Source organism: Vicugna pacos, chromosome 3, assembly GCF_048564905.1.
Source record: "Vicugna pacos chromosome 3, VicPac4, whole genome shotgun sequence".
Taxonomy (NCBI): Eukaryota; Metazoa; Chordata; class Mammalia; order Artiodactyla; family Camelidae; genus Vicugna; species Vicugna pacos.
This window is the reverse complement of record NC_132989.1, coordinates 76,834,042-76,858,644: the sequence shown is the minus strand read 5'-3', so window position 1 is coordinate 76,858,644 and position 24,603 is coordinate 76,834,042. Positions and strand designations below refer to the sequence as shown.

The window sequence follows — 24,603 nt, the reverse complement described above, 5'->3', positions numbered from 1 at the left end:
CAGAATTGATAATATTTCAAGACTTGAAACTGGTGATCACCAAGGGTTTGAGTGTAGATAGAGAAGAGGGCCAGCGTCTGTGTTTTCTGTCACTATGGTCTGTTGAGGTGGCATAAACTGGAACAAATGGCAAAGGAGGCTGACATGTGACCAGTACTGTAGGGACAAAATTAGGCGGATGTCGTGTCCTGGAAGCTAAGTGAAGAAAATGGATAAAATAGTGGTGAGTGATGCTACTGGTAAGTCAAGTGCGATGTGAACTTACAGTTGTCTGTTGGATTTGGTAATAATGTAGGCCATTAATGACCTAGGAAGAATAGTTTCCATTGAAGTGGTGGGGACAAAAGTGTGACTAGAGTGGGTTTGAGAACAATTAATGAAATAACCTAAGACAATGTATATAGACAACTTGTTTGGAATCTTGCAGAGATTGTTACCTGGAGAGGTATCTTCAGGAGAGGTCCTTTTTAAGATAGGAGGAAAAATACACCTGCTTGGTTTGGCATGCTGCATATGGTCAAAATCAGTTGTTCCTTAGACTATTTTAGAGGAAAACTAAGATTCTCTTTGGTTTCTTGACCATCTTCTTCTGTTCCCATCAAGGTTCCCCCAGATCATGTGTAATGAGTTCAAGGAGGAAAAGAAGTTGTTACAAATATTAGCAGAAACTAGGAAGATTGGGAGTTACTCTGGCGCAGAGATGAATACTTGGAAGTAAAGAGAAATAAGGGAATACACATAAGAAGGTTCATCCTGCCATGGAACTGTGTTATGGGAATAGTTTCCAATCCAGTCAAGACTGTATGAGAACGTGTTTCTAGGTTTGAAATAATACCAAGATTTAATTTCCCTACCATATTAAGCACCATCATTGTGAATATACGTTGTGATACATATTGCCACAAATGTCTCTTGGCACAGCTTTTACTGACCTTTGTTGAAAATAACAGAACCAACTATGTGTTAGAAAAAGTTGAAATTTACTCATAGACTTTCAGTATTCCTTTTTGGCACAATTTCACCTTCCCTAAGATTGGTTGTGTGCCATATTGAGCTGTTTTCCTTCCTCATTCTCCCTCTGCTTCTTCCCTCTGATTATAGAATGATCTAATGTTAGGCCTTCAGAGTTAAGTAAACCAGTTCTATCTAGGACTAGATAGAGTTAAGTAAACTAGTTCTATATTGTTTGCATTTGTAGACTTATTTCTAATTGTGGCATGGTTTTTCTCTGTAAAAATAATTAGGCCCGCTTTTTGTTCCATAAATTGTCACTCCTCCTAAACTAAGATGGAGAACTGTCAAGATTTTTTTTGTCTACCTTGACCAAATTTTCTTCATAGAGGGATGAGTCAGACTGGTTATCTTCCATGGGATTATCTTTTCTATAAACAACCTTTTCATCGACACTGGAAATCTCCTGATATTTCTAGTTAGCATATAGGAGACCTGTTCAAAATAAGAAAAACCTGTAAAAGATAAAAATCACATTAAAAAAAAAGTTAGCAAAAAATCAGTGGAATCAAGGAATCCTAAGTGAACTGATTTCCAGAGATACATGAACGTCTCATAGTTGAGCCAAGAGTGTGGCAGTTTCCCTGTGTGGTTTCAGTATAGGATGGAGAAGCAGGACTTGCTATAAATAGAAAGACGGAAAGGATGAAGATAAATCATTCAGTCTTCAAATGACAGCGTGGACTGTGGGGAAGGGATGGGAATCTGACAGAACCGCAAAGGAAGAATGAAATCATTAAGCCTGACAATTTTATCCACGTTGAACTTTGCCATAAAGAGCAGTAGAGGAGGAGTTGAAAAACCTAGAGAAATGTATAGTCCTGCAAATTCTAATGGTTCAAATTATGGGACCTTGCTGAAGTTGAATCTAAAGGTAAACCAAACCAAAAATATCTGGAACTGTAACACAATTCTTCCTATCTCACATTTTGACAAGATCAAAAAGATATGGCTGTGGTTGAGGATGGGAAGATGGGAGCTGAGTTGATCAAAGAGGAATTCACTCTAAAGCTGCAGCCAGTCCCCAGCTAAAATTGACACTACTAGGAATCCGAGTTACCAGTCACTCATGCTAGCTGAGAGAAGAGTGTAGACTCTCTGGGAAATAAGTAAAACCTAACAATATTACACTCAATTCTCAGCTGTCATTTTACAAAAAAGCACCTAAAATACTATGAAAAACTATGAAACATGCAAAGAAATAGGAAAATATGATTGTATAATTAAGAGAAAACAGTTAACAAAAGCAGACTTATAGATGACCTAGTTATTAGAGTTAAGAGATAGTGATTTTAAAGCAATTTACAGGATAATATGTGAGGGATTGAGTATTTCAGAAGAGTAATAATGGCAACTTTGCAGAAAAACAAATGCAGATTCTGAACTGAAAAATACAGTATCTTAAAAAGTGTTCAAATGGGCTTAATAGCGAATCTGTAGTAAGAAATAGACTTCAAGAAATGGTAAATATGTGAATAAACATAAAAGTCTGTTTTCTCATTGTTAAATATATATAAATGACAGTTGAATAGTATAAAGCAAAAAAATATTGTGGGATTTATAATATGTAGAAGTAAAATTTATGACGATAGCATGAAATATAGGACAGCGTAAACATAAGTAAGTTATACATTTGCTAGATCGTATGTAATATTATATAGTATAATTAGTATAATATTGTTTGAAGGAGGACTATGATGAATTAAGAATATATACTCTACATTCCTAGGACAATTTATATCTATCTATCTATGTATATATATATATATATATTTTAAACGCCATAAAATAATATAACATAGGAGGGAAAAAAACTATTTGAAGGCAGGAAAGAAGGAACAAAGAACAAATAAATAGATAGCAATATAATAGACTTAAGTCTCACCAGTAATTATATTAAATGTAAGGGGTCTAAGCCTGCCCTCAAAATGTAGAAATTGTCAGATTGGATAAAATAGTAAGACCCAACTATGTTTCATACAAATAGACACTTTAAAGATAAATTTGGTTTAAAGTGATAGATGGGAACAGATCTGTTATATCTGTTCCCATCTATTACTTCTTTTGGTAAGTATTCCCATACCATACTTACCAAAAGAAGCTCCTATGGCTATAGTGGTATCAGGCAAAATATATTTAAAGAGAAGGATTATTAGAGAATAAGAACATTTTATAACAATTAAAGGATCCATTCATCAAGAAGAACCCTAAGTGTATATTCACTTTATAACAGATTCAAAATACATGAAACAAAAATTGACAGAAATAAAAGGAGAAATAGATATCTTTACATTTATGGTTAGAGATTTCAGTACTTTTCAGTAATTAGTAGGAAAAGAATGCTGTAAATTAGTAAGGGACAGAAGACCTGAACACCACTATCAATCAATTTAACTTGACATAGTTTGAAGAGTACACCCAAGAGATGCAGAATATGACACTTAAATGTACACGAAACACTCACCAAGGTAGCTCTTATGTGAGACTGTCAAATCTTCAACAAGCTAGAAAGACTTGAAATCATAATATTACTTTTTCTGACTACGTTGGAGTTAAATTAGGAATCAGTAACAAAATGAGGTTTAGTAGATCTCTGAATGTTTTGAAATTAAAATTATTCTGAATGACTCATGGGTAAAAGAATAAATTAAATGGGAAATTAGAAAGCATTTTAAACACATTCAACAAAAAGACACATATCAAATCTTAAATGCATCTCAGAATTTATAGCTTTAAATCTGGAATAATAAAGTATTAGAATCAATTATTTAATAAGCTTCACCCTAAGAGTCAGAAAAAGAGAGCAGTTAAATTCAAAATAAATAAAAGGCAGAAAACATAGAGAAAATTGAAATCAATGAAATGTAAAATATACCTCAAGTAAATAAGCAAATGGTAGTTTTCTCTTTGAAAAAATCAATACAATTGATAAACTTAGGATTGATGGCTTAAAACTACAGCAGTTTATATTGCTCTTGAATTTGTGAATCAACGTGTGGCATCTTTATGGTGTCATGTCCTCAGGGCTGCATTCAAAGAAAGGCAAGGCAGAAGTTGTAAGTTTTCTTGAGTCATAGGCGCTGTTACTTGCCATCAAACTTGCCACATTGAGTTGGTATAAGCAAGTCACAAAGGTAAGCCCAAGTTCAAGGAGTGGGAAAATAGATTCGATCTCTTGATTTTAGATGGTATAAGAAAACGTTGTGGCCATGTTTCTTAATTTACAGTGGTTAAATCAGAAACAGTAAAGGTGCTGAGATTTTACCCCACTTACAAGCTAACATGTTAACCTGTCGGAAGACACAAAACCTCCAGATCAGAGACAATTTGTTACTCAGTACAAAAGCAGCAACCAGGGCAGTATCTTGTGTCAGTTACCTGAGCCTCAGTCTTCAAACTGAGAGTCAGATGGTACCTACACAAGTAGTGGTGTGCATTACAGAAGAGGAAACCCAAATTTGGAAACTCTGATCTCACATAGGACCACTGGTGACCTGTCTTCTATTTCCTCGGGAGAGTGAGAGACAGAAACCTTGTTTTTACTCTGGAATTTAAACAGATCTTCTCTGGAGAGAGTATATGAAACTGTCTCAGTGTTGCTTAGTGTTAGTATCTGGAATATCTTTTTATTTAAACAAGTTGGCTATAAATGTCGTTTCTCAGAGGACCCAGACCATGCAGAAATGCGAGATATTCATGAAAAATTATTTTCTAATAGTCTATCCTCTTGCACAGTAATTTACTTTCCTCTCATATACAAAATTTGATCACTCTTTTCTCCAAAAGTCTCATCTCACTAGAGTGTCTGTCAGACATAAGACCAGTATCTTATCACTTAAATGAGATCCAAGTACAGATGAGGCTCTGCTGTGCCATTTTGTAACTAGAGAAGTGCAAAACAAAAGCAGGATGACAGTGATCATGGCAGCACTATTTACAGCAGCCAAGACACAGAAGCAACCTTAATGCCCATTGGCAGATGATTAGATAAAGAAGTTGTGGTGCTTATATACAGTGGAATACTACTCAGACATAAAAAGATTAAAATAATGCCATTTTGCAGTAACATGGATGGAGCTGGAGATTGTCATACTGAGTGAAGTAAATCAGATAGAGAAAGAAAAATACCGTATAGTATCACTTACATGTGGAATCTAAAACAATGAGGCAAATGAACTTATTTACAAAACAGAAGCAGACTAAGACATAGAAAACAAACTTATGGTTACCAGAGGGGAAAAGGGGTGGGAAGGGATGAATTAGGAGTTTGGGATTTGCAGATGCTAACTACTATATATAAGGTAAACAACAAGGTCCTACTGTATAGCACAGGGAACTGTATTTAGTACCTTATAATAGCCTATAATTGAAAAAGAATATGAGAAGAAATATATATATTATATATGTAATATATATATAACTGAATCACTATGCTATACACCAGAAACTAACACAACATTGTAAATCAACTATTTTTAAATAAAAATAAATACTAAGACACTAATGTGCATCTACTACCTATGTGAAAATTAAGAAATACTGAGAACATCAGGTGTTGGTGAGGATGTAATTGAAACTCTGGGAGTGTTACATGGTAAAACCACTTTGTAAAACTACTTGTTTATCTTGCTTTTAAATAAAATTAAACACACATGTAGACTAGCATCTAGCAGTTTCACTCCCCTGTATTTACCCCCAGGAACCAAAGCCTGCATTCTCATAACCCTTGTACCCAAGTGTCAGCACTCTTACTCAGGACAGGTTGCCTTGGTCAGGGTGTTGACGGGAAAGTAGTGCATGGGAACTTTCTGAGGTGTTAGAAGGACTGTGTATCTTGATTGCTATTGTTTGTATGGATGTATGCATTTTGCAAAATTATAAGGATCTATTATGTAAAAATTATAAGCTATTATGTAAAAAATGTAAAAATATAAAAGTGGAAATTTTTGCAAGTGTAGAAACTCCTTTATAACTTCAGTGTGCTTCACTCTACTACTTTACTCCACAGTAAGAATTGTTTAGACATGTGTAGGCTAACCATGGTTTGATATGAAAGTTTGACTGAAGAAACTCTCAGCTTTCTCCTGAATTAGTAATTAGGCTAGTAGGGGTCAGACAGTGATATTGATCTTAGAAGTATGAAATTTAGCTTTTTACACAGGCCTCCTTCCTTCATTTCTTGCTATATATGTTGTAGGCATTGCGCATTTTATACATTCCGTTATTTTTGTCTTTCAGAATCAGATGCTCCTATACAGCATTTTTTTTCATTACATAGGTTTCTTTTATTCCTATTCTTTTGCATAGAACTATTTTCATTGTTTCCTATTCATGTACTTAACAGTAATGGGTTAATAACATCCATGAAGTGCCTCAGAACTAAGCACAAATATACCAAATACAGAGTAGCAAATACTGTGGGAGCCATAAGTAAACTAAAATGAACTCACACGACTACTAAATGCCATCTAACAACTATGGGCATGCCCAAGGAGCCTTTGTTGTGCGTTTTAACTTCTGAGCTGATTTTAAGATTGTTCTGACGTAAGATTTCTCTTAAATCTAGCCAAGTATAACTTGTGATCTCTTCATAATCATTAAGGAAGTGTAACATACTACATTTTAAACAACTCTTGCAGTAATTTCACTTTTCAGTTGTTATAATAATTCCCCAACCGGGAGTATATCAAAAAAATAGTAGAGAATGGTGAAAGAGAAAAGATGGTGATTTGAGTCTAGGTGAAATATTGACTATGCATTGATTATGGCTGAAACTGTTAGAAAAAAGAATCACATAAGCGTTTTATTTATGATAAATAGTCTTGAGTTTTCTGACTAAACTCCTAAATCAGAATCTTGAGAGAGAAGCTACAGTCATCTACAGCAGTTTTGAAAAATACCCTAAGTGAATTTCTTTCAGCTAGTTACACCATTGTGCCCAAAGTTTCTTTTGTTTTGTTCTCCTGGTCCAGAAAACCTAGCAATGGTTTAAGCAAATAGGAGATTTCGTTTTCTTATATACCAAGAAGTTCTGATACTTTTGTAGTTAGCATTGGTTCAGCTACGCAGCAGTGCTATTAGAGACCCCCAGTGTGTTGTTCGGTCTTTCTACACCGTCAGCCCTTATTGGTTGGTTTTTAATCCTCACGCTTGTTAACTCATGGTCATAGGATGGTTGTCGCAACAGTAGATATACAGTGTTCACATCTGTCCCTGGATAAGGAAAGCAAATGTTTTCCGAGAACCAACCCCATCCCACCCCCAAAGCAGACTTCTAAGTATATGTCATTGATATTAACTGTGTTGTCCATCACCTGTCCACCCTTTTTGGAAAGCTCCAAAGTGGGTATTTAGTTGGGTCCATTAACACCCTGAATAAAGAAGAATTCTAGAAAGGGGGAACAGAATCTGATAAACCACACAGAACCGTTAAAAACGACTAAATTTAAATATAATTGATGAGTAGGATTTATTCGCTTAGGAAAACTTTATTATTTCTTAGTAAATGCAAATAAATGGGATTTTAATGGTGGATAGAGAGGTATCTGTTGTAGGATACAGATGAGGGCTCTCAATATTTACCAGTTTATTCTGAACAGTAAATCAAGTGACTGATTAAGAAAGTAGCCACGTATTTTAAAGTTAGTAAATTTGTGTGCATCAGTTTATGCTGCTGAATTACTGAAAATTTTAATTTACATTTTGAGGTAAATAAGAAGAGGTGTTTCTTAAAGTGATAAAAATCTGTTTGTTTGTTTTTTTTAAAGGAATTTGTTCTTTTGAGGGAGGGGATATGGTTTATTTATTTAACGGAGATACTGAAGATTGAACCCAGGACCTTGTGAATGCTAAGCTCGCACTCTACCACTGAGCTATACCCTACCCCCCTTAAAGATCTGTTTTTATTGTTAATTTGGTGTTTTTTTGTTTGTTTGTTTCCATAGAATGTTGGCTCAATTAAGAAACATCAGGGAGATAAATTCAACTTAGTGGTAAGTAGTTTTAATTTCTTTTGTTAGAAAGTGTTCGGCTTATTGTACTTTTATTCTTGATTGGCTCCTCTTCCTCCATTTGACCAGAATGTTTTTATGTCTACTGTTTTTAGCCTGGTTTATAAAATGGCTCGCTCTTATCACAACACTAAAATTCTAACAAGTAGTCCCTGTGGTTGATCACTTCCTGTTCAGATCAGGCCAGTGTCTCCCCCTTTGATTTCCTTCTTTGTAGTATTGTGTAAAGGAGGGTCTCTTTGGGTCTTGTTATTCATTTGTTTCTCTTTCATATGGAACTTCCCTCCTCTGCCCTCATTTCTCATCAGTCAGTAGTTTTTAGTCTGCTAAATGGGGGTTCATTTTTATATTGGCTCAAGGACCACAGAATTTAATCAGAGGTCTAAGTTGCTCTTTTCACACCTTTGCCCGTAGGAAGTTTCTTTGTTTTTTGATTTTTGTTTTGTTTTGCTGTTTTCATTTGAAATGTAAACTCTTTGCAACTTCCTAGAGCTAAGCATCTAATAATCTTCCTCTGAATTCATTCTCTTCTGAGAAATTTGGCAGTTTCTGACCGTCTGTCTGCAACTTGATGTATTTATGATTAACTCTGCAGGAAAATCTTGGAGGTTGTTTTACCTTCGATAACAGTTACTCTGCCCTGTAAATTGCCTTCCATCAAGTGCCATGCACAGATGATTTAAACATACTAAACTAAATATACTCTTAAATCACATATAAGTGATAATAACATTTCATGTCCTTTATTCTCAGCTAGGAATTATACTCCCAAATTCATTGTAATTTCTGGGAAATGGATGTTTTTAGGTCATATCTTCCAAATTACTGGATACTGTCATATAAAAAATAAGCAGACAGTAGTTATAATATGAACCAGAATAATAGTTTGAAACATTGTACTAGTGCTGTTTCTTAGAACTTTCTGCAGTGAAAGAAATGTTCTGTATCTTTTCTTATTCAGTATGGTAGCCACTAGCCACCTGTGGCTCTTGACCATTGAAAATGTGGTTAGTGTGACTGAGAAACCAGATTTAAAATTTTGTTTAACTTGAATTTTAAGGTTAAAATGCCACTGTATCTAGTGGCTACCATATTGGACAGAGCAGATAGAGTTCTTTCCCATTTTTCTTTAGTACCCCCTAACTCATTATCAGTTGAAGTAAAAGAGTCTCTTGAACAAGAAATTGTGTATTCATTTTTGGAATCTTTAAAAAATTATTTTATTTTAATTTTTTATGGTTGTTTTTTTTTTTGCTTGGTTGTGGGGGTAGGAAATTAGGTTTATTTGTTTGCTTGTTTGTTTATTGATAGAGGTACTGGGGATTGAACCGAGGACCTCATGCATGCTAGGCGTGCACTCTACCACTGATCTATACTCTCCTCCAGAATATTTTTTATTATGTCATAAACACAAATATAAACTAAATTCCCGTTGAGTGATTAAATTCTTACTAGATCATTAAAACTTCTTATTCTTATCAATAAAACACAGCTTCATATAAAAATAGATAAAGCATGTTCAGTAAACTTTATTGACAAAATAATTTTTTGTTTTTATTGAGGTATAATTGATATATTACATTATATTAGTTTCAGGTATACAACATAAAGTTTCAATATTTGTATATATTGCAAAATGATCCTCACAGTATGTCTAACTGTGTCACAGTATGTTTAACATCTGTCACCATACATAGTAACAAAAATTCTTTTTCTTGTGGTAAGAACTTCAAGATCTACTCTCTTAGCAACTTTCAAATATGCCAAACAGTGTTATTAACTATAGTCTATATGCTGTGCATTACATAGCCATGACAGAAAAATTTTAGGTAGAAACATTTGATCTTTGACATCGTAGTGTAAGGAAGGAAAAATTTTCCCTTCACCTTGCTAGGGTTCTTGACTTGGGTCTGAAAATTAAATGGACAAAGACAGATAAACAGGAGAAAAGTATATACATTTATTTAATACAAGTTTTAGGTGACACAGGAAGCCTTTGTAAGTAAGTGAAGTACCAAAGAAACAGTTAAACCTGAGTATTTTTATGCAATGTTTTGTGAAGAGTGGACAGTTGTGTACTGTATGATGGATCAAAGTGTATGAAGTAATTGTAGTAAACTGGGGGAAATTTAGTAAGGCCTGTTTGTTAGGATTCTTGTCCCTTCATCTTCAGAGATTCCTCCTGGTATAGGGAGGGCACATTTCACATGAGGATTTTATGACCTGTTTCAGGGGAGAAGGGCATGGGAGGTCAGAGTGACCCTTCCTGCTTCTGCTGTTTCCTCAGACTCCTTCACTTGAGAATATTCCATATGCCAAGGTGCCATGTTTTGGGCTTGAATCCCATCAGAAGTTTGTTTTTTGTAAACCCTAGAGGAGAAGTATGTAGTAAAGTCCTGTTGATTGGGGAGGGTATAGCTCATTGTTACAGAGTGTTTGCCTAGCATGCATGAAGTCCTGGGTTCAGTCCGCAGTACTGCCATTTAAATAAATAAATAAAATAAATACTCCCCAGATTAAGACCTATTGATATTTGAATTATTTCGTGAACCTCAGTTCAAGTATATCATTATATATTGAGAAGCAGTATATAATGCAGTATATAATGTGCACTTAGGAGCACAGAATCAATTTCGTTGTAGAAAAATAGGGATAATAATAGTACATGTCTTAGAAAGACACATGAGGATGAAATGAGAATAAGCATACAGTTTATATAAAGAATTTAACGTTTATGGTAATTGAGTAAGAATAGTCAGATTTTTTTTTAATTGCAAGGGAAGTATTTATCATATTGTCAGACATTTTAAGAACATCCTATAATTTGAACTAGAAGAGTTAGAAGCAGTGCCTTGTATAGCCACATTGGAGCCTGAGGCAAAAGAAAAGTAATACTGATTCTGTCTTTATTTTAAAATTAGCCATTTTGTTCATTAATGGAATACTTTTCAGTGATTTTGATTTTCTTAAGAAAGTTATTGCATTAAAATATTTAATTTGATTACTCAGTGTTTTTGGTGCCTTCTTGCATTTTGTGCCTGAGGCATTTGCCTCACTAACTTCAACCTGATCTTGGGTCTGGTTAGAAGTAATCTAATATTCTAGTAGTCTTCTGCTGAGCTCAAGAATCTATTATTTATTTACAGGAATTGATAACATTAATTAGCAGTCATTCTTATTTATTGAAATAGACTTGCTGATACATTAGCCTAGTTGGAATTAACCTATGTACGTACATTGTGTTCTTAATAAAATTAGCCTTGAGAATTTTCACTAATTCAGAATTGAACCTTTCCTTCAATTAGATTGAAAATGAACTCTGCATTTTATTGAAGCAAATTTCTTCTCTAATGTATAACCTTAAACAAATATAAGACCTATAAACTCTTTAGAAAAATTAAAACACCGATATTAATTGAAACAAAGTATGTTTGGCATAGATTGTAATTTTGACGTGGGAGAGTTATAGGAAAGTTAATGGCTGGTTAGAAGACCTGAAAATATCTTTGCACTCCCACTTTCTACTCAGAACTGCATATAGTCAAGTTCTTAATTAAGAAACAGCTTAGTCAGAAGTTAAATATCTTTGTTGTGTTAGAGTTTTTCTTGTTGAGGGTGAGCAGACTCATAAGGCATGGTTCTTACAAAAGTATATAAATGGTTACTTTATGAATCATTTTGTAAAGTCCTAAAATGCTTGAGTTTTATTTCAAATTCATTGTATATAGAATTTGATAGCAAAGCAATGATAAATGCATTCCATTTGAGTGTGTAGGGGAGAAGATATTTATCTGTGGTAAACTGAGAATTGAATTGGAGTGATTCATTTTGAAACATTGTTATAATACATATGTTTTTAGTAAGTTTATTTTTATTTGAATATTGCAGTGTCTAAAAATGACTACAAAACGAAGTTTGTTTGTGCGGTTGGTACCATGTCGTTGTCTACGTGGAGAAGAGGAGACTGTCACTACTCTTGATTATTCTCATTGCAGTTTGGAACAGGTTCCCAAAGAGATTTTTACTTTTGAAAAAACTTTGGAGGAGCTCTATTTGGATGCTAATCAGATTGAAGAGCTTCCAAAGGTATGTTAATACTTTCTTGCAAGAATTGACTTTGGTTATTTTTATGCCTAGAAAGATGATATTCCTAACATTACCCTAATGCTGCAGATACATTTGTGTGCATTGTTAACGTTTTTTTTTGTTTAATTTCATCTTAGAGTATGCAGCACAATTCAAAATTTGTTAATAGCATTTTTAACCTTTATTTCTTCAAATTAATTGCTTGAATATTTGTGCATATAATTTAAAATGTTATATTGAATTCCAGTTTTTATATAGCCACTAGGGTAGATAAGACTACACAATTTCTGCAGCCAGTCAGTTTAACTAGACAAAGAATTGAAATTAGTGTTTTCTCTTTCTAATTTTCATGAGCCATCGATCTGTGCATTATTGTAATTGAGAATAAATTTTCCTTTTAGTTATCACATCATAGTTTTGTTGTTAAACAGCCTTTTAGAGGTAGTATTGTGTTTGCCCCATTTCAGTTTGTTTGGAAAGATTTTGGAGGATTTGACATTTCTGAAATGTAACAACAACTAGCAGGAGAAAGTTGGTTTGTTGCCATGAAGCATCTTCTCACATTGACACCATCTTTGCTAAAAATTTTTAGTGGCTACTTTTTTTTTTTTCTTAAATTCTAATCCCTTTTCATCCTCTACTCAATTTCTTATTTTAGAGGGAAAAACCTGCCATAGTTTTAATTTGTTCAGAGAGTTTTACCACCCAGACAGCAGTGTTTTTCAAGCTGTGGGTGGAGGAGACTTCTTAGTAGCTTATAAAAGTCAATTTAATATGTGTGGGATTTCCAAAAACTGAACTATGATTTGGACTGGCAGATTTAGAAAATAATATTATAAGCTCCCCAAGTAAATTGCAATTTTTGGATAAAAAATAATTTTTTTAGTATAAGTGTATCTCATGCAATATATGACATCATTTTATTAAAAAATTATTGTTTATCTGAAATCCAAATTTAATCAGTCATCCTGTTTTACCTGACAACCCTAACTATAATAGAGTAGAAAATAGAGAGTGTAACATGTATCAGTGGTAACAATATTTTAAATTTGTGTATGTGTATATATACAAACTGGCTGGCAGTGTTTTGAAAAAGGCTTTTCTTTCAGTGGCCAGCAGTAAAAACATTTTGAAAGACAGTGCCATCCAGGATTATCTTATAAAGAAATCTGTGTGTGCCCAGGATAAAATATTAAAGGTTGTGGTTTGCATGTTTATGAATTATTTTCCTAGACTGTGGTAGAGTGCTTTGTAATTGACTGTTTCCTTGTGTGTTGTTCTTCATCAGGTAATTTATCTTCTTTATCTAGTTCTCCCAGAGAACATGAAAGACTAAAATTCATCCCTTTCTTTAATCACCACCACCAGGGTCTCAGTCTGGGGACTGTGCTGAGAGGAGAGAGGCTTACTATGATAGTGCAGTTAATTGAATCACTTATCATGCCTAAGAATATTCCATTTCTGGAAGAATGCTCTTCTTAAATAGGATGGTACTTCTGAATAGTACCATCCTAACAAAAGTTTTTTTTCCTAAAGACTTCCCTTTTTTTAGATTAGTTTAGGTTCACAGAAAAATTAAGAGAAAGGTATAATGATTTCCCAAATACCTACCCTATCCGCCACAAGCATAACCTCTACCATCATGAATATCCCCCACCAGAGTAGTACCAGAGTGGTTAACTCACCAGAGTGGTTAAAATTGATGAACCTTTGTTGAAAAATCATAATCACCCAAAGGCTATAGTTTATATTATGGTTCACTCTTGGTGTTGTATAGTCTGTGGGTTTGGACAAATGTGTAATGACATGTATTCATCATTATCCTATCAGAGTGTTTTCACTGCCTGAACAGCCTCTGTGTTCCATACAGTTTTTTTTTGGTATGAAACTTAGAAGTGGCCTGTTTACTTACTGCTTTTGTTTAAGTACGTTTAGGTCACATTTCATTATTGTGATTTTAGCATACCAGTATATTTGTTCCCTTATTTATTTTGTCCTTCCAAATCAGAATTTTATATTTTGAGTCATTTTAAATGTACATATTTGAACTTAATTTATATAAACTTCCATTTTGGAATAAGGATGCTTGCAATATATATTCCATAGTTCACCATATTCAACAGCGACTAATTTTTTATGACCTCAACAGAAAATATACCATATACTTATTTTCACTAAATGCATTTTGCCCAGGGCAGAGGTGTGAGGATATAAATCATTCTGAGTAGTCCAATGTCTTCAGAGCCATAAAAGCAAAAAACAGTGAGATCTTTTCTGGTATTTGTGTAGGTATAACTCATTCAGTTTTAATGACATTTATAATGCTTATTTGCAAAAAGATTAATAAATGAAATATTTAAGGAATCTTAAGGAATAATCAAAATCCTTTTTCACCTTTTTTTAATAGCAACTTTTTAACTGTCAGTCTCTACACAAGCTGAGTTTGCCTGATAATGATTTAACAGCATTACCAGCATCTATTGCAAATCTCATTAATCTCAGGGAACTGGATGTCAGCAAGAATGGTAAGATTTTTTTGCCCTTAACTTTTTGTACTTAGGAACATGTTATATTATATTACTAAAATTTCGGCTGTGTTTTAGCAAATAATAAGATGAAACTAGAAAGTCAGATTGTAATTAATGTATTGTCCTATTAGATTTCATATATATTTATATCTATAAATGATCAATGAGAGCTTAAAGCAAGGTAGAGAGTAAGTATAAACAATTTAAAATGACCATTTAATTAAAATGCTGTGGATACATACATGTACATAGGTATATATATCTTTAAATTTCTGTATTTATATATAGTCACTGCCCTGTTCATAATGATGAGAAACTGGTAACAACTGTAATGACCCTTGTTCATTACATAATTTGATACATCCATAAGAGTGGACTGTAGTGTAGCTCCCTCAATAGTGACATAAAATATTTACAGTGTAGTATTAAAGGTTAAAAAAAAAGGTTGTACAATGTAAATGAATTGAACAACAAATATTTATTGAGAGATCACTCTGTGCCAGATACATTTTTAGGAGCTGGAATTACAGTTAATTATGAGAAGTAAAAGGATATGGTCACTGTTCCCCTGGGGCATATAGTCTTGATTTAGTTTTGTTTAGTTTGATCAACATTGAAGGAAGTGTGGTAGATATATTCCGAAAATGTTAAGTGCTTACCTTGGAAGGAGAGAGAAGTAGAAACTTAAATTTTAGAATGAACATATTATATTGGAATAAAATTGGAATAAGCATTTCCCAATAACAAGGAAATCCTTATATATAACCACAGTGTCATTATCACTCTCAAGAAATTTGACATCTCGTTTTCCGTTGCCCAGTAGTGTCCTTTTTAACTATTTGCCCACACTATCCCCACCTTCAAGTTAAAGATCACCTATAGCATTCCTGTAAGCATTTAGTTGTGTCTCTTTGATCTCTAAAGATCAGGAATACTTTGCCCATTTTTATGACATTGTCGTTTTTGTAGAGTTCAGGTCAGTTGGTTTTTAATTTGTGTGAGTTTTCTTCTGATGATTTCTGCTTGATAAATTCCAGAGCAAATGGACTTGATTCATTACCATTGTAGATCTTTGTATGCTGACAGTTAAGTAGTGTTACAGAACTTTAGAGTTGTTGTGACAATAGAAATCATCAAGTGCAATGTTCTACCCCAAAGGAGTATCTTTTCTACTTTTTGTCCTTTTTAAATGAGAGATGTTAAGGTGTAAGGAAAGAAACATGAAAGAATCTGGGTATTATTGATAAAATTATATGCATCTGGGAAAGGTTAGTAAACCATGCCACTGGTTTTCATGGTATGAAACTATTACTTGGCTCAATATATCCTCCTGATTTATTACTCAGAATTGAGAATGGTATAATTATGGCCCTGCAGTATCATTAAATTAATATCTTAGACTTTAATGCAATTTCTTAAAGAGTAATGTGTTTAAGCTATGACAGCCTGTTGCACTGTAGTGTCCCCCCCCCCCCGTTTTTTGTCCTAGTTTCAGCAATTCCTTGTTGCTTGTATCTGCTTTATACAATTCTATCAGCTTATGAGTGTTTTTGAGGAGTTATAGATAATTTGTATATGACCAAAAGACTTAGGATAAACACTACCACTCATTGTATTATACCTGGTCCGTATCATACAGCTCTTAACCTCTAGCCAGTATCATCATTTGAGTATACAGTTCCTGTTAACACTGGAACTCAGTGTTATATTCTGTACTGTTTATTACTAGCCTTTATTACTATTTTTAACACCTTTTATTGTGATTCCTATACAGTAAACTACACATATTTCAGATGTACAATTTGAGGAATTTTGATAGATGTATGAACCAGTGAAACTGCCACCACAATCAAGATAGCTTCCATCACTCCCCAAGAAGTGCGAATTTTTAATTCCCAATTTATCCCTTCCCACCTCCTTTACCTCCTGGTAATCATAAGTTTGTTTGTTCTCTGTTATGTGAGTCTGTTTCTGTTTTGTAGATAAGTTCATTTGTATCCTGTTGTTTAGTTCCACGTATAAGCAATATCATATTACATTTTTCTTTCTCTTTCTGACTTCATTTAGAATGACAATCTCCAGGTCCATCCATGTTGCTGCAAATGCCATTATTTTATTCTTTTTTATGACTCAGTAGTATTCCTCTCTCTCTGTGTGTGTAAACACATCTTCTTTATCTAGTAATCTGTTGATGGACATTTGGGTTGTTTCCATGTCTTGGCCAATAGTGCTGCTGTGAACATTGAATTGCATGTGTGTTTTCAAATTCAGTTTTCTTCCCCAAGTGGGATTTATCCCGGGGATGCAAGGATTTTTCAATATCTGCAAATCAATCAATATGATACACCACATTAATTAATTAATGATTATCTCAATAGATGCAGAAAAAGCTTTTGAGAAAATTCAACATAAATTTATGATAAAAACTCTCCAGAAAGTGGGCATAGAGGGAATACACCTCAACATAATAATGCTATATATGTCAGACCCACAGCTAACACCATACTCAATGGTGAAAAGCTGAAAGCATTCCCTGTAAGATCAGGAACAAGACAAGGATGCCCACTCTCACCACTTTTATTCAATGTAATTTTGAAAGTCCTAACCTTAGCAATTAGAGAAGAAAAAGAAATAAAGGGAATCCAAATTGGAAAAGCGGAAGTAAAACTGTCACTGTTCATGGATGACATGATACTTTTCATAGAAAACCCTAAAGAAGTGACCAGAAAACTACTAGAGCTCATCAGTGAATTTGGTAAAGTTGCAGGATACAAAACTAATATACAGAAATCCGTTGCATTTCTAAACAGTAACAACGAAATAACAGAAAAAGAAATTAAGGAAACAATCCCATTTACCATCACACCAAAAAGAATGAAATACCTAGCGATAAACCTACCCATGGAGGCAAAGGACCTGTACTCCAAAAACTATAAGACACTAATGAAAGAAATTGAAGATGACATACATGTACTTTGGCATTTACTTCCATTTAGAGCATGAGCTGGACTTGGATTTTAAAGATTTACTCTGTGCAGGAGCACTATGGTACAAGGGTGAAAAGTAACCACTTTAGGTGCTCTTCTGTCACCTCTGGTGATAGTGGTGGAAGTTATCAGACGTAGACAGACTCTAGAAACACCTGAGGATTGAGTTAGCACGATTTCGTGCTGGTTTTGATGTGGGATGTGAGATAAGAGTCAAGGAGATCTCAGTGGTATTGGTCTATCATGCATGTGGAAGGATAGAGCTGGTGCCAGCTGAGATGGGGGCATCTATGGGAGTTGTAATTTTTAATGGAAAAAATCAGCTTATTTTAGGACATGTTACATTTAAGATAAGATATCCAAATGTTAATAGGAGTTTGGAGTTCAATCAAGAGGAAAGTGTGCTAGCTATACATATTTGGGAGTTGCCAGCATATAGATGGTATATAAAGCCTGAGATTAGATACAATCATCAAGGGTGTGAGTATGAAAGAAACGAGGCCTAAAGAGATCTGGAGGAAGGAGAAAGTTTCAGAAGATACTAAGAAGGAACACTGCTGAGGAAGGAAGGAAACCATTAGAAGGAAAATACTTGTTTTCCTTGCTACATTTTAGCTCTCAAGAAAAGGAACTATGTCTCAGTACCTACAGTCCATAGCATAGTGTCTGGCACTGTGTGTGTATTAGTTGGTACATATTTGCTAAATAATACAGAGACTAGGTAATTTTAGTTTGGGATATATTTTATTTAAGGTACCTGAACAATACCTAAAGGGCATTTGAAAATTGTTACCTGGAGTTAAGGAGAGGGGAGGGAGTCGGAGGTACAGATTTGGAACCTGAACATATGTATGGTAAGAACTGAACTCATAGTAAATACATTGCTGGCAACTTGTAAAAGCAGAAAACCAATGATTATTTCAAAACTACTTCCTTAGGACAAAATTACTACTACTTATCTGGAAGTGAAGATGATTTAGAATTACTAATTTCACAGATACTTATTGGTTACTTTTTATAAACCACATGCTATGGAATAAAGTACTTTAAAATTTGAAAAATAATGAAGTATATGTTTGTATTTATGGAAGATGATGCAAGCATTAGTTTCCATTAAATATTAAAATTGTAGAAGTCTTGACATAGAACTCTTAAGGTTATTCTTTCTTTATATAAAATTTTAGGTCAGTAGAACATACTATAGTGTTTGGTCTTTTTCTCCTTAGATAGACTTTATCATGTACTGAAATTATTATAGCTCTTGGAATGATAGGATTTATGTATACTATTTCAAGATACATTATAGACTTTGCTATATAGCTCATTTTATTGGCTTTTATTAACTTTTAAAATGAAATGTGGCTCAAATGAGAACAGTATAGAATGCCCTTCCCCCACCCTCCCTGTAAGTGTGGATTTTTTTTTTTTTTTGTAAGTGTGGTAAGAATTATTCAGCACAACCAAGTGGGACTGACCCATTCTGGGCATTCAAGGCTGGTTTGATATTTGAAAATGAATCAGTGTTATTCACCACATCAGCAGGCATATGACAAACTCAGTAATTCTATTCTTTGGTGTTTACTCAAGAGAAATGAAATACATACCATTTGAAATTAAATATAGTAATTTTCAAAAAGTGTTCATAGCACCTTTTTCATAGTACTCCAAACCTTTTCCTTTTTTTACTCTATTTCTCTTTGTTGCCACATCTGCCCTGCTGCCATCAAATATATATCCCTTAGGCCTGGCAGTCACCCTCCTAAAAATATGTGTAGCCAGTTTAGCAAAAGGGTGCTATTTTAGTGTATTAGGAGGTTTATTTTAATGTATCCTTAGTAGAATTATCACTTGAGACAAATAATTTGTTAGTTGATAGGAAATTAACTCCTAAATTTGTAAGATTCAGTAACATTAAATATTTTGTATGTACATAAATGGAAGAAAAGAAGGAAGAAAAATTAGTGTAAATAATAGAGATGTTATTATTGGCAGGTAAGTCAAATTTAACCATTGTTGTACAAAAGTACAGTGTACTAAACAGTTACATGTGTTTAGAACAGAGACTTGAGTCTGCCTAAATAAGACCTATTACCAGTAATATAAGAAGCAAATAGATACTATTAAGTAATTCATTGAATAAGTGCCCTAAAATATACATTTGAAATGTTTAATGTCCAGGTAAAAGGAATGCTTTTTAGTAGTTCCATTTTTGGGACTTGTAATAGGGTTGTCAAGTTTTAATTTTACTGTTAAGAAAATTCCTGTCCCTCATTCCCTCTAAAAGCAACATCTCACATCCCTATTACCTTAATTTTATTTAAAAATGATTTTTCACTCAAAAGAAAATGAATCCTATAAAGCCACTAAAGTTTAAAACTTAGATGAAATGAAAAATTTCCAAAACCAACTCAAGAAGAAGTAGAAAACTGAAAATACTGAAACAAATTAGTAGTGAGAAAAATTGCTCACCTAGTTTTAGGGACAACTTTGGCAAAACCTCATGGAATGGGAAAATCTCTTAATTTATAAGAACTGTTCTAGAGATGAGGAAGGGGGAAAGTACTCAACTCAGTTTATAAGGGTAATAAAACTTTAATAACAAAACTAGATAAAAACTGTTTAAATGTAAATGTTGGGAATCCTTTGCTGGAATGACAGGAGCAGCTCTGTTGTGGATTTCATCCTCCATCAGGCTCGCCCAGGCATCCCAAGCATGTTCTCATGGGACGGCAAGAGGAACCTGAAAGCTAGTGGAAATGAGGGAGCTTTTTTAAACCTTTGATTTCATCAACTGTGCTAATGTTTCAGTGGCCAGAACAGAACAGAATCAAGATTAGGGAAATTACACTTCACATTTTGAGGGGAGGAGCTGGTGCATCACATTGCGGAGGGTGGTATAGGGACTGAGATTGTTAATACAATCAGTCTATCACACATACGTAGAAGTGAACTTAGCAGAAAATCTGCAGTATGATCTAAACAGAGGAAGAACATAAAACTGTGGAATAGATCAGTAGAAGAGTGTAATGGAAAAGACTGTCCAGAAACATTACCATGTGAGAATTTGGAATATGATAAAGATGCCTGTTCAAATCAGTGGAATAAGGAAAACAAATATTTCATTAGTGTTGCTGCAGTGTTTTTATATGGAAAATAGTAAAAACAGAACTAACCTGTATATACTAAAATAAATTGCAGATAGGTTAGGTAATAAGAAAGCAAGAAGTTAAAATTATTAGAAAATATAGGAAAATATTTTTATGATTTCAGGATAGAAAATATTTCTTATGCAAATACATAAAGCACAGCAGTAAAGGAATGAAATTTCTACATGACAAAATACAGAATAGAAATACATGACAGGCTGTGAGAAAACATTTGATATAGTAGTATTTCTCTAAAGTGCTTACAACCAGTAATTAAAAGGTAATCCAGTAAAAGTGTAGAGTGAACATGAAATTCGAAGAAGATATAAAAATTATCAGTGAGAAGCAACCCAAGTACCCATCAGCAGATGAATGGATAAAGAAGACATGGCGCGTGAGCGTGCGCACACACATACATACATAAAATGGAATATTGCTTATCTGTAAAAAAGAATGAAATTTTTGCCATTTGCAGCAACATGTACAGACCTAGAGAGTATTATGCATGGTGAAATGTCAGAAAAAGACATACTGTATGATACCACTTATATATGGAATCTGAAAAATAAAACAAATGTACATAGCAAAACAGAAACAGAATAGAAAACTAGTGGTTACAAGCAGGGAGAGAGATGGGGAAGGGGCAAGGTGGGGATATGGGGTTAAGAGATACAAGGTATTATGTATAAAATAGATAAGCATCAGGGATATTTTGTATAACATAGGGAATTATAGCCATTATTATGTAATAACGTAATAGAGTATTATCTGTAAAAATGCTCAATCACTGTGCTGTACATTTGAAGCTAACATAATATTGTAAATCAACTGGACTTCAATTTAAAAAGTAGGTAAGTAAAGACATGAAAGTATTTCCAGCATCTCTAGAAAATGTCAGGAAAATATCTCGTTTTAATTAATATTTCTATTTCTGATGAGGTTCAACCCTTTATATTGGCAAAAAGTAAAGACATAATCAAATGTCTACAAGAATGTAAATAAGTGCTGTAATATGAAAATTGGTATTGCCATCTGGGAAAAGAATTTGGAAGTATCTGGTGACACAGAACTATGTGTTACATCTTATTCCCGTAGCAAACAGGGAGGCAAAGGTTCTCCCCTCAAAGAGCATGTATTCTTAGTGGTGCCTGGTAAGCAAACTTCTAAAGATAGGTAAATATATGTGAATCTGCTAAACATTGTCCCATGTATCACTAGGTTTTTTCATATTTTTTCATTTTTTCCCCTCTGTGTTTCAGAATTGCTAGTTTCTGTCTTCTGTCTTGATGAAATTTTCTCCTACAGTGTCTAGTCTTTCAGTCCTGTCGTGGATTTTTCACTTGGGTATTATATTTATCATTTGTAAAATTTCCATTTATTTCTTAGATTTAATCTTTTCCTCCCCAGTATTTTGTTCATTTTTTCCCTTTAAGTACCACAACTGTTTTAAAATCATGTTTTTGGTTAATCCTGTTATCTAAATAGAAAGAATAACATATTAAACCTGATATGCCTACCAGCCAAAGTCAACATTTATCAGTATGTTGTAGTTTCATCTTACTTCCTACTTCGCCACCTCTGATCATTTTAAAGCAAATCAGACAACTTCTTTCATATATAAGTACTTCGGGATGAAACCACTCTACTATTATAACACTTAAAAATAAAAGCTGACATTAATTCCTTATTATCATTAGATATCCATCAGTGTTTATATTTTCTGATTTGAAGATTTACATGAACTCCATACATTCCAGCAAAAGTTCCTTAAACTAAAATTGAAAAAACAAATTATCTGGAAACTGTTAGGGAAATTGAATTTAATAACAACATTGATAAAAATGTCCCTTAAGGAATCATTGAGCCTAGTTTTGTTTTGTTTTGTTTTTTATTTTTTGAGATAATTGTAGGTTCACGTGCAGTTTTAAGAAACATTATGGAGTGGTGTGGTGTACTTATCACCTAATTTCCCCCAGTGGTAGTATTTGCAATATTATAGAACAAAATGATGTTGACATCGATACAGTCCTCCACTCTTAATCAGGTTTTTCCAGTTTAAGTGGACGTGTGTGTTGTGTATAGTAGGTTTAGATATTCATCAGAGTTAGGTCTCATAGGTCTCCTTTTAACCTGGGTAGTTCTTTTGTTTTCCTTTGTCTTTTTTGACCCGGACAGTTTTGATTACTGGCCAATTTTACAGGATTTCCCTTTATTTGGAATAGTTTGATGTTTACTTATGATTAAATTCAGATTGGGTATTTTGGGCAGGAATTTGACAGTCGATGTTGCACCCCTTCTCAGTGCATCTCACATTAGTTGCCCATAATGGTGCTGTTAACTGCTGATACTAGATTTGAAACAGTTTAAGTGGTGCCTGTGAGATGTCTTCACTTTTTCCCTCTTAGAATTTAGTAACTATCCTTTGGGGAGAAACTTTGAGACTATATTAATATATTATTTCTCATCTTTGTTTTACCCTCTAATTAACATCCATTGGGCTGATCAGTTATTACTGTAATATTTTCCAGTTGATGATTTTGTCATTCATTTTTTCATCATCTGAAATTCTATATTTGGCACTGTGGCAAACTTGCTTACTTAAAATCATCCAGTGATGAAGATGAAAGACCTTTCAGTGATTCCCCTACTGTCAACCCTGTTGGATAAGCATATTGTGTTAGTGGAGGAATAGGTGTTAACACAGAACTTTTGGAATCTTTTTTTAAAGTCATTAGTTAGCATTCCTTTAATCTAAATTATAACAGTACTACTTAAAGTTGGTCTATGGATTTTTGCTAGTTCACAATCTATTGTTAACTGTATTTTTGCTGAGGTAAGTCGAGGAAATAAGAGTAAGTACTTGGAAACTACTGTAATTTAACTTGTCACATTTGTGTTGTACTTTATGAAAGTTTTGGTGTATAACTGCCTTAGGCATATCCACTAGCATATCTGATGCGTATTTTCTGCCTCTTCTATCTTAAGCTTTGCTTTCAGCTGTATTATATGTATTAGAGGCCAGCTCAATCTGGAGCCCAGCATTTAAAAAGTAATGCTGCTTTTTACTTAAGGAAAACAAAAAGAATGCTAAATGTTCTGTGTTTTGTGTCCTTAACACCACATAGAGAAGGCACTGATTTTTCAGAACAGCTAAGAGAAGGAAAGGAAGGTAAAACTAATTAAGATAATTGGCAGAGAGAGGAGGGTATAGCTCAGTGGTAGTGTGTGCTTCGATGCACAAGGTCCTGGGTTCAATCCCCAGTACCTCCGTGTGTGTGTGTGTGTGTGTGTGTGTGTATAAAATAGAGAGAAATAAATTCCCCCCAAAAAATTAATAAAGAAAAAAGATAATTGGTAATCATAAAGTGCCAAAAGAGAAAAGAGAAATTTATTGTGGAGGTGGTTCTGTTTGGTTGATGTTGGTGTTGTCAGTTTATCAGGATTCTATTTAGTTAGTAAATTTCAAATCTAAAGGTGTATGTTAATTATTAGTATTGTTATGATTGTGTCCTTTGTCATTTGATCACTATTTGTTCATTTTCTAGGAATACAGGAGTTCCCAGAAAATATAAAAAATTGTAAAGTTTTGACAATTGTGGAGGCCAGTGTAAATCCTATTTCCAAGTAAGTTCTTCTCTGTTGAATTGTAAGCTACTTTCGTGAATAAAGCAACTATGAAATAGTAGAATATTACTTTCTACATTTTAATGAACAATTAGTATCAGTCTTAAATCTGTACAAAATTTTAGTGGTTTGGTTTTTTTTTAATGCTTGAAATATTTTTATCTGTTTCAAGGTGTTTAAATGAGTGCATAGAAACACATTCCCCCTCAGG

General features: G+C 33.7%; 1 protein-coding gene across 7 annotated transcripts in view; it reads left to right on the top strand.

The window, feature by feature from the left end:
- The window catches only part of ERBIN (erbb2 interacting protein), a 101,626-nt gene that overhangs the window by 25,457 nt on the left and 51,566 nt on the right, over positions 1 to 24,603 (top strand). For all 7 annotated transcript variants that reach the window (XM_031675499.2, XM_006197535.4, XM_015245124.3 and 4 more), the window contains exons 2-5: positions 7,956 to 8,003; positions 11,910 to 12,107; positions 14,515 to 14,632; positions 24,314 to 24,392. In XM_031675499.2, the coding sequence (XP_031531359.1) occupies positions 11,919 to 12,107; positions 14,515 to 14,632; positions 24,314 to 24,392 (386 nt within the window). In that variant the 5' untranslated portion in view covers positions 7,956 to 8,003; positions 11,910 to 11,918. The remainder of the gene's footprint in view (positions 1 to 7,955; positions 8,004 to 11,909; positions 12,108 to 14,514; positions 14,633 to 24,313; positions 24,393 to 24,603) is intronic.